Source organism: Pochonia chlamydosporia, chromosome 7, assembly GCF_001653235.2.
Source record: "Pochonia chlamydosporia 170 chromosome 7, whole genome shotgun sequence".
NCBI lineage: Eukaryota > Fungi > Ascomycota > Sordariomycetes > Hypocreales > Clavicipitaceae > Pochonia > Pochonia chlamydosporia.
In genome coordinates, this window is record NC_035796.1 from 2,061,335 (window position 1) to 2,075,397 (window position 14,063).

Sequence of the window (14,063 nt, forward strand, 5' to 3'; positions counted from 1 at the left end):
AGCCCATCACTCTCCGGTTCGCTCACGTCCTGGCATTGAATCACGCTGTGCGTGCAATCCATATTCGGATATCAGACACAATGACTAAACTACCGTGTCCAAAAATATCCTCCTGGATTAACCAGCTGAACGAAACCGTCACTATCATCAACCATTGAACAAACTCGATAGAACTGACCATTGGTCACTCGCATCGCCCTTCCCAAAACGCTTCTTGTTCCGCACAAACTAACCAGACTCAACATGAACACCGCAAACTTCCATGACACAAGGCTAGCAAGACCGAGACCAGCTGCCGAATCAGCAAATTTGGCCCTTGCGTCAGCTCGCAAGGCTGCTGATGCCTTGCCGATTTAGGCCCAGACTCATGTTCCTCATTGCTGCTGGACCCAGTGACAGCCAGGGGCACGATTCCCTGCATTTACGGAAGTGTGTGTGGTGCGCTTGGTGTGCTGCAGGAAAATTTTTCTCCTGTGGCTGATGGTCGCGTGTTCTCGCCGTTCTCGTTCTTGTTGGGAGGATCAGCCATGGCAAGTCTGACGGTGCTGCCAGCATCCTTGGGACTCTGGGAGAGTCTCCATGTCCCCTCTGCCGGTCTTGCAATACATACAGTACCTAGGCACTGCACATCAACGCCAAAGGAATGGTCTGGCGCTATTCACAACAATATACCCAACAACGCCACCATGACGGCAATGAACTCATTGACACAGCTTTGGACTTGGCCCCTAAACATCAGGCGGAGCGAATGAGGGGCATCTGGCATGAGACCCTTTGGACACCACCATCTCGGGAGAGGGGAAGAAGGCTCTCTGGATCGTTTTGTGGGAAGCCGAGCTGATTGATGCCACTGTTGAAAAGGGCCAAAAAAAATGGAGCCCCGTTCAATTACCTCCGTTGCTATTGGGAGAAAATCATCTATCTGGGCAGCAAGAGCCTTGCAAGACTTGGGTTCGAGACGTCATCACCTGGAAGCCTTTCTGTAGCACAACACAGCCAAATGCGTTTTGACCTTCCTCGTCACGCTCGCCAAGTTTAGCAGCGCCAAGGGCCAGCACGACATATCCATGCCCAAAACATGACACGGAGCTTATCAGACATCGTCAGTGCGCACCCGCATCTTCGGTCGCTGCCGACCACTACCGATGCATGGCTTGGTGCTGCAACCGTGGCTAGCAGTTCTTGATGACCCTGCGAATGCCAGTTGCTCAAATTGGCAAGTACATGGCAACTTGTACCATCGGGGAACTTTTTGTGGTCAGGGGACGACTCCAATTGCTCCGCTCAATGGGACGATCAGCCACGGCACTGATATTAATTGATGCTGGTCTTCAAACATGCGAGTAGTTGACAAAAGATCACCAACCATGGTTGCACCGAGGGCCAACCTTCTTCACCATGATTGAGCTAAATTTCGGCAGCACACGTAGTGTGGTTGGCATTGGCATCAACATGGATATGCCTGGCCACTTTGACCTGGAAAACACCCGGTAGTCAGCAGTTAGCCTCAACAGAGTCAACTCTGTCGAGTCATCCGTCACTTTTGGCCAACATGGATGCAAGGCCATTGTGGTCAAGGTAGCGAGAGTCCTTGGATTCTGGCAAGGAGTCTCCATACACTATGAACCTGGCTCACTCTGCTGGGTTAAAATCATAGTGATACTATAATCTGCTCTTTATTGATGTTTTACCCTTCCTCGTGGCGGTGAACCTCCAGAATCCGTTTACCATTAGGCTAAAGATCGGGCAACAAGTAGCCTTAGACCAAGGTGGCCAAGCACAGTCAAAGTCTTCAATGAAGTGCCAGATCCGTGGCCGCGGATCCTAGAGCCAACATATGAAGTGAGAATTTGTTAGCTTCGCCTTGTCAGCCAATACTGCCAAATTTCGTCGTGGTGGTTCTCCACGTGGCGCCCCAATACCACCCCCATCAGATAAGATAATCAGTTCCCACCACTAACAACTATTCCCAGAATCCGTCGCACCGTTCACTACTGTACTTCTGCAGCCATTTCAACGGCCAGGGTCCCTGTTCAGGTTTCTTTAGATTCGTATTTCTCGTTTTCGAGCTGACTGCCAAGACATTTCCCAAAAGTACTTCTCGACATTATTTAAGGCAGTCGACATCCGCGAGCCATGATGCTATTGTCTGATGCCAGCGATCTTATTCATTGGGCTCGTCCCACCAAGTCTTGACAATGGGCGCCGAACCGTCGCCGTCCTCGGAGCTACGCCGGCAATCGAAAAACCCTGCCGAAGGAGATGACCATGATGAATCTGTTTCTCTTTTTGGGAGCACCAGTCCAGGTGTTAGGCGCATGGAGGCTGTCGCACAGCACATCAACTTGCCCGGCAGAGTTATCCTTTTTGTTGGCATTTTTGTTGTTGCATATGTCTACTCTCTAGATATTTCGCTTCGGTATGCGTACCAGCCTACGGCTACGGATAGCTTCAGCACACACAGTCTGCTGGCTACAATATCTGTCTTGAGGAGCGTCATTGCTGCCGCTGCGCAGCCTACATCGGCCAAGATTGCCGACGTCTTTGGGCGCATCGAACTGCTGCTGCTGTCAATCTTCTTCTACGTTATTGGCACCATTGTCGATGCCACGTCCAACGGCGTGGAGGCATTCTCAGCCGGGGCGGTGTTGTACCAGACTGGCTTTACCTGCGTATCCTTCCTTGTCGAGGTCATCCTGTCCGACGTCACGTCTCTGCGCTCTCGTCTATTTTTCTCCTATGTTCCAGTCAGCCCGTTTCTCATAAATGCATGGGTCAGCGGTGATGTTGCCCAGGCAGCCCTGGCCAGCATTGGCTGGAGACTCGGTATTGGCATGTGGGCAATCATTTATCCTGCGTCCACCATTCCACTGTTTATTGCCCTCTGGTGGGCTCACAGGCGGGCAAAGCAATCAGGCGACTTGGGCAAGTACAAGACACCATTTCAAATGCTCGGCGGTTTCAAGCTGGCCAAGGCCCTGTTCTGGCAATTGGATGTGGTTGGCATGATTCTCATGATTGCCGTGCTATCCCTGATCTTGGTTCCGCTTACACTCGCGGGAGGTTCATCCACAAGCTGGCACCAGGGCCACATCATTGCACCATTGGTTATTGGAATCTTGTGTATACCGGCCTTCGTCTTTTGGGAGGCGCGGGCAAAGCATCCCATGATGCCGCTGCACCTGCTGAAGGATCGAATGGTCTGGGGAGCACTCGGCATTATTGCAGCCATGAACTGCGCAGCCTCCTGCCAGGGCGACTATCTATATACCGTGTTGGTTGTTTCCTTCAACCAGTCGGTTTTAAGTGCCACGCGCATCACCAACTTGTATTCGTTCACATCCTGTCTGACAGGTCTCTTCTTTGGCCTCGTCGTCTACAAACTCCGTCGACTAAAGTGGATGATCGTCTTCGGCACCTGTCTACACCTCGTCGCATTTGGCCTTTTGATCCAGTTCCGCGGCGGCGATGGAGCCAACTACTCTGGCATGGTGGGCGCACAAGTTCTCCTCGGTGTATCGTGCGGCATGTTCACGTACGCTGCCCTGGCGAGCATCCAGGCCGCTACGCGCCACGAGCATCTTGCCGTGATAACGGGAGTGTACTTTGCGTGCTTCAACGTCGGCGGTGCCATTGGAAATGCCATATCCGGTGCTATCTGGACGCAAATTTTACCGGGACAGCTGCAGAATGACCTGGCGGAATTTGGAAACTCGACATTGGCTGAGGTGGTGTACAATTCGCCGTTTACGGCTATTGAGGATTACCCGTGGGGTTCTCCTGAGCGAGACAGGATAGTGGTGTCGTATCGATATACGCAGAGGATCTTGTGTATTACGGGTATTTGTATCGCTGCGTTGGTAATTCTATTTGCCTTGTCGTTGAGGGACCCGAAACTGGGAGATGAGCAGTCACTTCCGAATGCTGAAGTTAAGGATGTCAAGTATAATGAGGTCAAGACTGATCCTGCTACGGAAAGGGAATAATTGCCAACTTACACATAACTCTAGCCATATCTACAATCTCTAAAGACCAAAATACCTGCTGTTATCATATCCTTCCATTTAAAATACGTATTCAAGCCAACAACCTCAACTCCCTAATCCTTAACCCCAAACTACAAGCCCATCCACACCAACACCAAGTCCAAGTATTAGTCCCTCATCCTTCCCAATCCGTCTAGTCCATATAAACCCAGACTTCGTATTTCCGTCGCAATCCGCCCCCATCCAACATATATCTCACCTCCTCCCTCCCCCTCGCCCTCCCCAACTCACTTACACCACAACCATGGAAACACCAGCTACACCCTCCAACCCCCTAAGGGTAATCATAATCGGCGCCTCATACGGAGGTCTCAGCGCCGCCGTCAACCTCCTCGACCTATGTACCGGGCGTCCCGCACGCTTCACCCCATCTCCCCCTTCACACCAGCCAACGACTCCTATCCCCCTGGAACTCACGATCCTCGACGAAAGAGACGGTTTCTGTACGTCACCTCCCTCATCTGTAAACACTTTCTAATTCCGTAGTTCACACCATCGGCGCGCCGTTGGCGTTGACGAATCCCAAATACACCAGCCCCTTCTGGACACACACATCCGACATAACCGCCCTTCAACACCCCAGCGTCAAATTCATACACGGCTCAGCATGTAGCATTGATATTCACAGCCAAACTCTCACGCTCCTCGCTTCAGGGTCGTCTTCAAGAAAGACCCTCCCGTACGACTATCTCATTGTGGCGAGCGGATTGCGGAGAGCGTGGCCCGTCGTCCCACAGGCATTACGCAAATCAGACTATCTGGATGAAGTAGCTGCGCATATTTCACGGCTCAACACAGATGTAGTGGTCATCGGTGGCGGTACGTATATCCTATTTCCGTGTAATCACGCTAATTTCCCCAGGAGCGGTGGGCGTAGAAACAGCCACAGAAGTAAAGCACACGTATCCCCTACTCAACGTCACGCTCATCCATTCTCGCTCTGAACTTCTTTCTTCGGAACCACTGCCCGACCAATTCAAAGAGCGGGTGTTGCACGCCGTACGAGAAGCAGGCGTGAAAGTCATACTAAACACGAGGTTCGATCTTGAGGAACCAGGTTCGCGATATGTGATCAAGGCGATTTCGCGGCCCGTCCCCTCGACGTCATTTTTACCGGGGCAAGTGCTAGACAAGGAGGGATATGTGCGCGTTACGGAATTGTAAGTGCTGATGTTACTGTGTAAGTAGCTGCTGACGAGGGTAGGTTGAATTTTGGGGATTCGAAGCGTCAGTTTGCAGTGGGTGATGTTACTGTCGTGAAGGGGATAAAGCGCTGCTCGTCGGCTATGCAGATGGGTTACTGTGCAGCTGTGAATATATATAGGGATGTGACGGGGGGAGAGTACATGGCCATGGGGGAGGTGTATCCGGGGATGGGGCTGGCGGTAGGTAAGACGGGGTTGTATTGGAATCCGGATGATGGGATAGTGGTGGGGGAGGAGGCGTTGAAGGAAATGTTTGACGATGATTTGGGATGGACTAGTGAGTGTTTCGTTTCTGGTGAAGAATGTGGCTGACGATGGTACAGAATGCTGGGAGTATATGAATCTCGGGACACCGCATGGGGTATAGGACATGACGTTTTATATGTTATACTAGATAAGTAAACTATGCGTAAGCGTACAGCTGGTATCATGCAAAAGATTGTTCCACCGTCTATAAAAACACCTTGAAGCTTCCGTCGGACATCTTGCCAGAATGGTCCCTCATCCACGTGTCGTCGTCGTGGCCTCTCCCGCCAGACATTTGCGTTCTGTCGGCACTCATCTTGGATAATATACTCACCGACGGACCCAGCCGTCCCGAGGCCAGCGGCGAGGGCACCTCGTCCCACTGAATAGGGGATACCAGCTCCGGGCTGGGTGGTGCCCTCTCGCCGGGTTGAGCGCCGTCGCGGGCGGTCCCCGGCCGTGAGGGGTGGAAGGGGATCTCGTCGACGAGCTCTTTGTACGAGCGCTCCGTCTTGGTTGGGCTGTGCCGACCTATTAGGCGCCAGTTCTCGGATGATCCAAAGGATATATCTGTTGTGAAACTCTTGCCGCCGTCTGCTGAGTCAGTGGCTTCGTGCCACGGTCTGGATGGTCTGACGGCCGCGGCGTCGGGTCTGCGCAGCGAGGATATGCTTTCTCCTGCTTCGCTTTCCGCGAGCGTCACCCAGTTTGGTTCCGAGGCGTCGACCTTGGTTGTAGACCCGGTGGGCCACTTGGTCATTGTCATGGGGGCGGTGGTGTAGTGGTCGTCTTGGGCGGGCAGAGCGGCTGAGCTGGATGTTATTGCTGAGTGGTTGCCGGTGCTGTGCTGGGAGAGTGGTGTCCTGGGTGGGTTGTATGCTAGGAGGGGAGTTGGCTGTAGGCTGGGTAGCTCGTCTAGAGTAGGGAGAGTGATTTCCAGTCCTGGATCCCGTCTTGGTGCGTAGTCGGTGCCGGGGAAGATTTGGCGCGTTGACTCTGGGTATGTCACGTCGGATTGTTGACTGCGTGATGATCTGTCGCTCGGGGCGACACCGCCGTGGCCTCCTTCGATGGTAACCCAGGACTGTCTTCCGTCTTCGCTTGCGACGTTGCTGACGCTGCGGATGGTTGTTGTTCGAGCAGCGTCTACCATCATGCTTTGGGGCATCTCAGACTCTGACAATCCAGCCAAGGTTTCGGAGCTCCGCCTCTGAGATGATATGGGCGAATGTCCATCTGGAAAGGCTGCCTTGGCAGGTTTGAATACTTGGGTTTCTGTGTGCACAAATGCCCCCATTCGAGCGGCCTCTCGCATTGAGGGATCGGATCCATTGACTCGTAGGGTGCTGAGAACGGGGTGTGAGATTTTGGAACGATATTTACTCCCCAGATATGACTTTCCAGCCCGTCGACGACGGAAGTAGCATACCAACACCATCAGCAGTATTGCCACAAATATCACTGGGATAATAGTAGCCAGGAGGATCTCCCCTGTGCTCAGACGACCTGGTTGCGTCTGGTCGTCGTCAGGGATGACCTCCCCGGTGTTTGTGGCCGTGGCAGTTGTAGTGGTCGTAGAGGAAGGGGAAGTTACAGTGGTCGTTGTTCCATCAAGCGCAAGAAAAGTCACGTTGACAACCTCCTTCTCACTGAGGTCGGAACTCTTGGACGCCGCGTCAATGATCAACTTGAAGTCGCCCTTTGATGTCTTCGGCACGTCACCCGACAGCTTGAGGCCGTTGACTTTGAGCCAGTCCTCGCCTGGGCTGGTTGATACCTTGACGGTAATGTCGCTAGGGTCTTTAAAGTACTTGGTCATATCCAGGTCGAATTTACCACCTGGCCGGACCTTCATGTCTTCAAAAGTCGCCTCAAAGAGGCCAGTGGCCACATTTACCACCACCGAGACGTCCAAATTGTCGGAAAAGCTATCCTTGTAGGTGATTGTGAAATTGGCCGCATGGTCGCCATCTTTAGGCGTACCTTGGAGCCTCCCCGTCTTGTCATCGTAGGACAGCCAAGTGGGTAAATTCTTGGTGGTCACGGTTAGATCACCCGGCGCGATCTGCTTCCCGTCAAGCTTGATGCCATTCTCCAAGCCATTGTAGTTGACTGCCGTGCCTCGAGTGGCATTGAGTGTGATAATTGGCTGGTCAGTCGTCAGCTTGTGGCTTCCAACCACGACGGAAAACTTGAGCGACGAGGCCGAGAAGCCAACGATATCGGAAGCAACCAAGCTGAGATCAAATGTCTGCGGCGGCTGAATCAAGGACTCAAAGGGGGGTGTTCGTCCACTAAAGGTCAACGACTGCGCGTCAAACTTGACCCATGCCGGCAGCGGACTGCTGTCTCCAGAAACGGCGTAGTAATTCAACCCAGACTTCCCAAAGGTATTCTTGTCAAAGGAAAACTTGAAGTTTGTCGACGGATACGACAAAATAGACGAAGGGGCGGAGAATTTGCCAAAATTCTTGATTTGATCTTCCAGAGGTATCTGAACTTTGGGAGCCGGCTGCCTGGAAACCACCACAGTCGCATTCATAGTCGTCGAACCCGTGTTATCCGTGGCAATAATGTCTACCGTCTGGCCAACGACGTCTCCCGCCGGAACATCTCCATCTTTTGGTGTTCCGTATAAGCGCCTGCCTCCACTCTCGATAGACAGCCAACTGGGATGATCGCCAAGTGAGTAGGAAATTTTCGAGTCGGACTGAAAAGTATATTGCGCAAAAGAATAGGAAAAGAACTGATCGATACGGGCAGCAAGCGGTAGCTGCGCGTTGAAAGGGAATGATATCGTAGGCTCGCTACTCACAAGCTGCGAGAGGGGCAGTAATGCCACAACCGCCAGCAGTGAAGGCATCACGACACGACACGACAAGACACGATATTTCCTTTGGCGCCAAAAGAGGCGCTGTATCGTGAAAAGCTGACGAGTAGAGGATCACGAAGCCATACGTGGAAATACAAGACCAAAGAAGGAAGGGAAAAGGATTCAACGAAAGTGAGGGGGAAGAGAGGGAAAGACAGACAAGACAAGACGAAGAGAGACTCCCGTCATCTTGGGACAGCCATCTTCAAGACTCTTGGGTCTTGGGCCAGAAATATTCCCCCCTTCATTCCTCACACAGTCCAGTCGTTGGGTCATTGTACCGGCTTGGAAGGACCATAGGCGAAGCGCACATGTCCATTGCGACCAGAGGCGCGTGTCTTGGAACCAGAATCTGTACCGGGGTGGATGCACGGGAGAGGCATAGGCATCATCGGCATCGAGGTCAAGGTTGTAGATGCGAGGGCTGGGAATAGTGGGATGCGACATTCCAGAGGTTTTGGCTCATCGTGGCTGGGGGTCGTGGATTGACGGATTGTGAGACAACGGTTGAACACCAACGCCAAACAGGCTCAGTACAGGACCCAGCCTGCTGAATATGGTTGACCATGTTTCCAGATTGAGAAAGATGGCTGTGGGAAAAGGAACCGTTTTCTTTTTGTTCGCATGCAAGTCTGGCAAAAAGCCCAAGTTGCATGTAGCTGCAGCAAAGGTACGATGCAAGATGCAGGATGGAGGCTGTTCGAGCAGCAAGGGAGAAGTAGCTGATCTCCCTGGCCACGGCACTGGAATCAACTCGGCTCAAGCAACAGGAGAGAGAAAAAGGCGAAAGGAAAACAAAAAAACGCTAACAGTTAGCACTGGTGTAGAAAATTCAATTTCCAATAAATTAGCATGTCGAAGCTTTGTGTGTGGAATTTTCATCTGTGTGGTTCAATTGATATTGAATTTCACCCAAAGATTTCAACATCTAAAACCAGACCCCCGCCGCCATTAAACACGCCTGCTGGCGCGTAAATTGACTCGCACGCGCATTGTCAAAATGTTTTGTGGCATTCTCTGCTGTGATTGCATCATGAGACTCAGAGATTGGTTGTCGGAAGCAAGATGATGACGCAGAAAGAAGCTTGATTCTGGTCATAACTACCTTACCATGCCAAACTTCACCACGGGGCATCGGCAAAGGTTGGCTCCTCGTGCCCGCCAAGTCCAGCGAAATCCTTCTTCTTGAGCTAGAGATACGCGACGCCCTAAGGTCTGAAGCAGCCGCGTCGAATCTTTCGAGTTGACATCACAGCTTTCAAACTCTACTGTGGCTTGGTGGGCTGGGAAAAAGGAAGAAACAAGGGAGAAGCTCCCGGGGTACGTCGAGGTTTTGTCTTGTTGAACATTCTCCAGGCGCCACAATCTATCCTCGATCTGGTAAATTCTGGTTCAAGACAATGAAACGGCATCTTTTGTTTCCTCAGCCACATCTTTGCCAGTCTCGTTCGCGTGTCTGGTATGAGGCCTAGCCGTAGGATATGCTTTCCAGGACTCCAACAAGAAGATGAATCGCAGACCGAGCCTCTGTTTCCAGTGAATTTGCACCCCATATAATATCGAGAGCGGATACAGAATACAATTACTTCAGAACTGGCATTGGTAATGACATAAAGGGTGTAAAAAGTAGGGTGATGCTTTTGGTAAGGTATATTCGCGTCTGCATTGTCCTGTCTGGAAGCCGTGATGCTCCCACAGTATGGAGATGGATTACATGCGAGGAGATTGGCAAAGCCCGCACTGATTGTAAAACCTGAAACAATGAATAGAATGGCGTAGATCCTAGACTGGAGCTACGTCAGGTAATGGGCGGAAGTAGAACGGTGGAAGCGATGTTCCGCTGCCTCCGTAAACGCTGAAGGAAACGGTGCATGGACATCCATGATCTGGAGAAAGTTGGACGAAGTTATAGGTCCCCCTCGCAAGTACTTGTGCCTGTGCTGGCGGGCGACAAAGCCGACGAACTGGATACCGGACCGAAGAGACTCCTAGACGGTAGTATATCACAGAGGATTTAAATCATGGCCTTAGAGAGTATTACTACCGTCCAGTTTGAGACTTGTAGCGCAAGAGCCATCGTCCACCGGACGGTCCACGGCTCCAGGGATTGCCCAGTTTTTGGTGCCGCGATTGCCTCATCTTCATACTGATTTCGTTATGTCCATGTCCTTGATACCGAAAGACCTCTGAAGATCTTCATGTGAAAGATGTAGGCATCCTGGTCTTGAACCTTCATCAACGTCTGCGCGGCCATCAGCTCCAGGGCGAACAGATCTGGCTGTGACAAAGGGCGGTGACAGTTTTACTTCTCAATGTACGGAGTAGAGTACGAAGTATTGCCACCACGTTTGACTTCGGTATCGAACACCACAAAGATCAGTGATCCTTCGTGGAACATCGAGGATATATATATGTGTGTGTGTCTATGCCAGCTGAGGGTCTACGGCGGAAACACGGTCACGGAAGTCAAGAAGGTTTAGACATTCATCCATTGATACAGTACACCGAAGTGCAATGCGTACTGCACAGCTCCAGACAATAGATTGTCTTCCTGCTCTTTGAATAATTGTGGGCTCCCATCTACTCCGCTCCCAATGAGGAAAAGCGCGGAATTGTCCAGGGTCTTCGGGATAGTGATAAGGCAAGTGCGCATTGATAAATAATAGTATTGACTGCTCACGAACATAATGAGGGTCGAGCTTGAGGGTCTGGACCGCAGTCCATTTGGCAAAAAAGTTGGACCACAGCCGGCGGTGCACAAACAGAGGCAGGCTTTGACAATATGCGAGACTCGAGGAAAATAATCGTTGTTCGTGGGTTGCTACTTCCTACCTCGAATATTCCCTGTTCAACTCTCCCTTTTCAGTTTCTGTTATTTTCTTTTAGAAGCCGGCCAGCACCAGGATCCTTGCCCCAGCCTGTGTCAAAGTGAAACTTTTGGATGCATGTTTTGAAGCACGCTGTGATTGTGAGAAGAAACAACGGCCAAAAAAAAAAAACTCAACGCAAAACAACCCCCAGCACAAAAGAAACGAACCAACACATCACATTCTGACGTGTCTGACGTGTCTGACCATGTTGAGCCGATCACCTTCACCGCCGCTAGACCCGGTGGCAGTCAGTGAAGACCTCACACCTCTGCCAAACTTGAAGCAGTCCGGAGACGCATGCATTAATTTTGACGGCCAACTCCCAGAGCCGCTCGCCTATCATGAGGATGTGAGGACAGGATGCGGCGGCCAAACGTGGCCAGCAGGGCTGGTTCTCGGAAAGCACATACTGCGGTATCACAGGAAGGAGATGCAGGATGCCAGAATGTAAGTGAACGTGGCTCGCTCCCTTCTCCTTATTCTTGACCAGATTCGACACATGAATCAGTGAAACAAGAAAGCATTCAGAGAGACTATGCTGATTTGCAATCTTTCACCTTGACAGACTGGAGCTTGGTGCTGGCGGCGGACTCGTTGGTCTTGCTGTGGCGCTGGGCTGTGGCGGTGACAACCGCTTGTTACTGACCGACCAGGATGAGATGTTGCAGCTCATGCAGACAAATATTCGGCTCAACAAGGTCGATACAAGAGCTAATGCACTTGTACTTAACTGGTACGTCCTTTCCCCTCTCTTCCTGTGTATTATTTTGCGCGATTGCCTCTGCCTCTTGGAGAGTTAAATGCGCCTCATTGTGCTTCATACTGCTTGACAGACTCATGGCTTCCAATTTCGCCTGCTAACTTGGGTTTTGCGTGGTCCTGCTGTAGGGGAGAACCACTTCCGGAAGAGGTTGTAGCTCAAAAACCAAATGTGATACTCGCGGCAGAGTGCGTATACTTTGAACCAGCCTTTCCACTGCTCATGCAGACACTCAAAGACCTTTTCACTCTGAACGAGGAGGCCATAGTATACTTTTGCTTCAAGAAGCGCAGACGAGCCGATATGCAATTTGTCAAATTGGCCAAGAAGGCGTTTCTGGTGGAGGAGCTATTCGACGAGGATCGCCCAGTGTTTCAGCGGCAGTCCTTGTTTCTCTTTTCTTTCAAAAAACGACCGAGCGCTAAAAAGCAGCCAGCAGTTGGAGGCGATGCATACAGTGTAGGCACATCTCCTGCCAGGCGGGACGTGAATGGTGTGAATGGTATCAACGGCATGAATGGTGTAAATGGTGTGAACCATGGTGACACCAGCGCCTGTTGCAACAGGAACGGAATACAACAGAGTTGATGCATGCTCCGTACTGTACTTACAGTACTTAAGTTAACGCCTTGAAACGAGATTATATGGGTAGGAATAAGCGAGCGACGGCACAGTGTCAATGAACTCATCACATAATCACCGTCGTCAAAGTGTCGTCAAGATTCCATCCCATGTATGCGGCGGCTCGAGTGCGTGGTGTAGATTGCACCAAAACGAACCACGACGGCGTTGTGCGTGTTTCGTCTTGGACTCAGTCCAACCACAACCATCTCCATGTTGTACAGCACAGTGCCAAAGCAAACCGCCATGTCTCCATCGAAGCGTGAATGTGTGGTGGATCACGACATTTCTTAGCTTCTTCTCACACAAAGCCGTGATCCATCTATCCATCCATCCAGACCACGCCTTGACCAACCTGCGGTGGTTTGCCCGCGGATAACGGGACGGAAAATGGAGGGGAAAGCGTTCCGCACAGTGCTTTGTATGCGTCGTTGCTTTGTACCTTTATGCGTCTATCGCCATCATCAGGCTAAAGGACCGGTCAATGATGTTTGTGCGCCGCTTCAGTAAGCCAAGAGACTTATCGGCGAGTGGTGCATCTTTGGCCGGCCTTACGGCATGCAAAGTGGTTGCATCCGTTGGAGCACATTGTGCAGCAGTCAATACTTGATCGTCCCGAGTCCCGACTGGCGAGCTCTTCTTGGGCCATGTTGACTTGGGTTGGTGGGCCTCGGTGCAGAGTATTGCATGACTAGGGGAGGCGCGCGGAACGCACAGTCGGTAGTGCAAGGCACTTGAACAATCGACGCATTTCTGCATGCCGGAAGTGATGGTGTGACGGAAAATTGAATTTCTAGAGATGACTTTGCGAATTTGAAGCAAAGACTGAAGACGCCGTACAGTCCTGTATGGCCAGACAAGTCGCAGCACTAGAGGGCGACAATTGCGATCAAGTTCCACGAATCGCGGAGAGATCTCGCGCGCCGGTACAGTTTCTCCATTCTAACTTTGACCGGTCCACTGGTCCAGGCCTAGCGACAGAGAAAATTTGACAACCGTTGCCAACGTTCGGGAGCCAAGTGGGCTGGTCAACGTCGGGGGTCAACGTTGAAAAGCAAGACCAAGCAAATTGTCGAGGTCAAAGTGTTAGGTGATAAGACAAACACGGGCCGCGGAACAGTACTTGCTGTACGAAGCATGTACAAAGAAACAGACGAAAACTCTGACCACACCTCACCTCAGAAATGGCAAAAGGTCAATGGTCTGGTGGGCGCGGATGTGGTGTGGATGGATGCTGTCAGAGTTTGCTCGGGACGGGTCAAGTCGAATGCAGACAGAGCTGCAAAATCCACGCAAAAGTTTCAAGATGGATCCCTGTCGCCGTGGCCAAGATTTTGTCCGAATCGTGGTTTGTTTGCCCTTGGAGGCCCTCGCCCTCAGGCACCTGCCACGGTCGATTGGTCGGGTACCTGAGCAGACCTTGCAGATGGTGGGCCGGCAGGT

The 14,063-nt window shown here is 51.6% G+C and overlaps 5 protein-coding genes across 5 annotated transcripts; 3 read left to right on the forward strand and 2 right to left on the reverse strand.

The window, feature by feature from the left end:
• Positions 1–2,198: 2,198 nt before the first annotated feature.
• Positions 2,199–3,986, forward strand: VFPPC_09558 (siderochrome-iron transporter (Sit1); the record flags this gene model as incomplete). Its single annotated transcript, XM_018288077.1, has 1 exon — positions 2,199–3,986. The coding sequence occupies one exon, from the start codon at positions 2,199–2,201 to the stop codon at positions 3,984–3,986; it is 1,788 nt and encodes a 595-aa protein (XP_018139471.1).
• A 304-nt stretch (positions 3,987–4,290) lies between these two features.
• On the forward strand, positions 4,291–5,618 carry VFPPC_14622 (pyridine nucleotide-disulfide protein; the record flags this gene model as incomplete). Its single annotated transcript, XM_018292390.1, has 5 exons — positions 4,291–4,489; positions 4,533–4,865; positions 4,909–5,206; positions 5,251–5,528; positions 5,575–5,618. 5 exons carry the CDS (start codon positions 4,291–4,293, stop codon positions 5,616–5,618), a joined length of 1,152 nt encoding a protein of 383 aa, XP_018139470.1.
• Positions 5,619–5,702: 84 nt separating this feature from the next.
• Positions 5,703–8,360, reverse strand: VFPPC_09557 (Cadherin-like protein; the record flags this gene model as incomplete). The annotated part of the gene is made up of 1 exon (XM_018288076.1): positions 5,703–8,360. One exon carries the CDS (start codon positions 8,358–8,360, stop codon positions 5,703–5,705), a length of 2,658 nt encoding a protein of 885 aa, XP_018139469.1.
• Positions 8,361–9,297: 937 nt separating this feature from the next.
• Positions 9,298–9,504, reverse strand: VFPPC_16551 (hypothetical protein; the record flags this gene model as incomplete). The annotated part of the gene is made up of 1 exon (XM_018294304.1): positions 9,298–9,504. One exon carries the CDS (start codon positions 9,502–9,504, stop codon positions 9,298–9,300), a length of 207 nt encoding a protein of 68 aa, XP_018139467.1.
• Positions 9,505–11,444: 1,940 nt separating this feature from the next.
• Positions 11,445–12,587, forward strand: VFPPC_09556 (Nicotinamide N-methyltransferase; the record flags this gene model as incomplete). The annotated part of the gene is made up of 3 exons (XM_018288075.1): positions 11,445–11,686; positions 11,805–11,972; positions 12,128–12,587. 3 exons carry the CDS (start codon positions 11,445–11,447, stop codon positions 12,585–12,587), a joined length of 870 nt encoding a protein of 289 aa, XP_018139466.1.
• Positions 12,588–14,063: the final 1,476 nt, after the last annotated feature.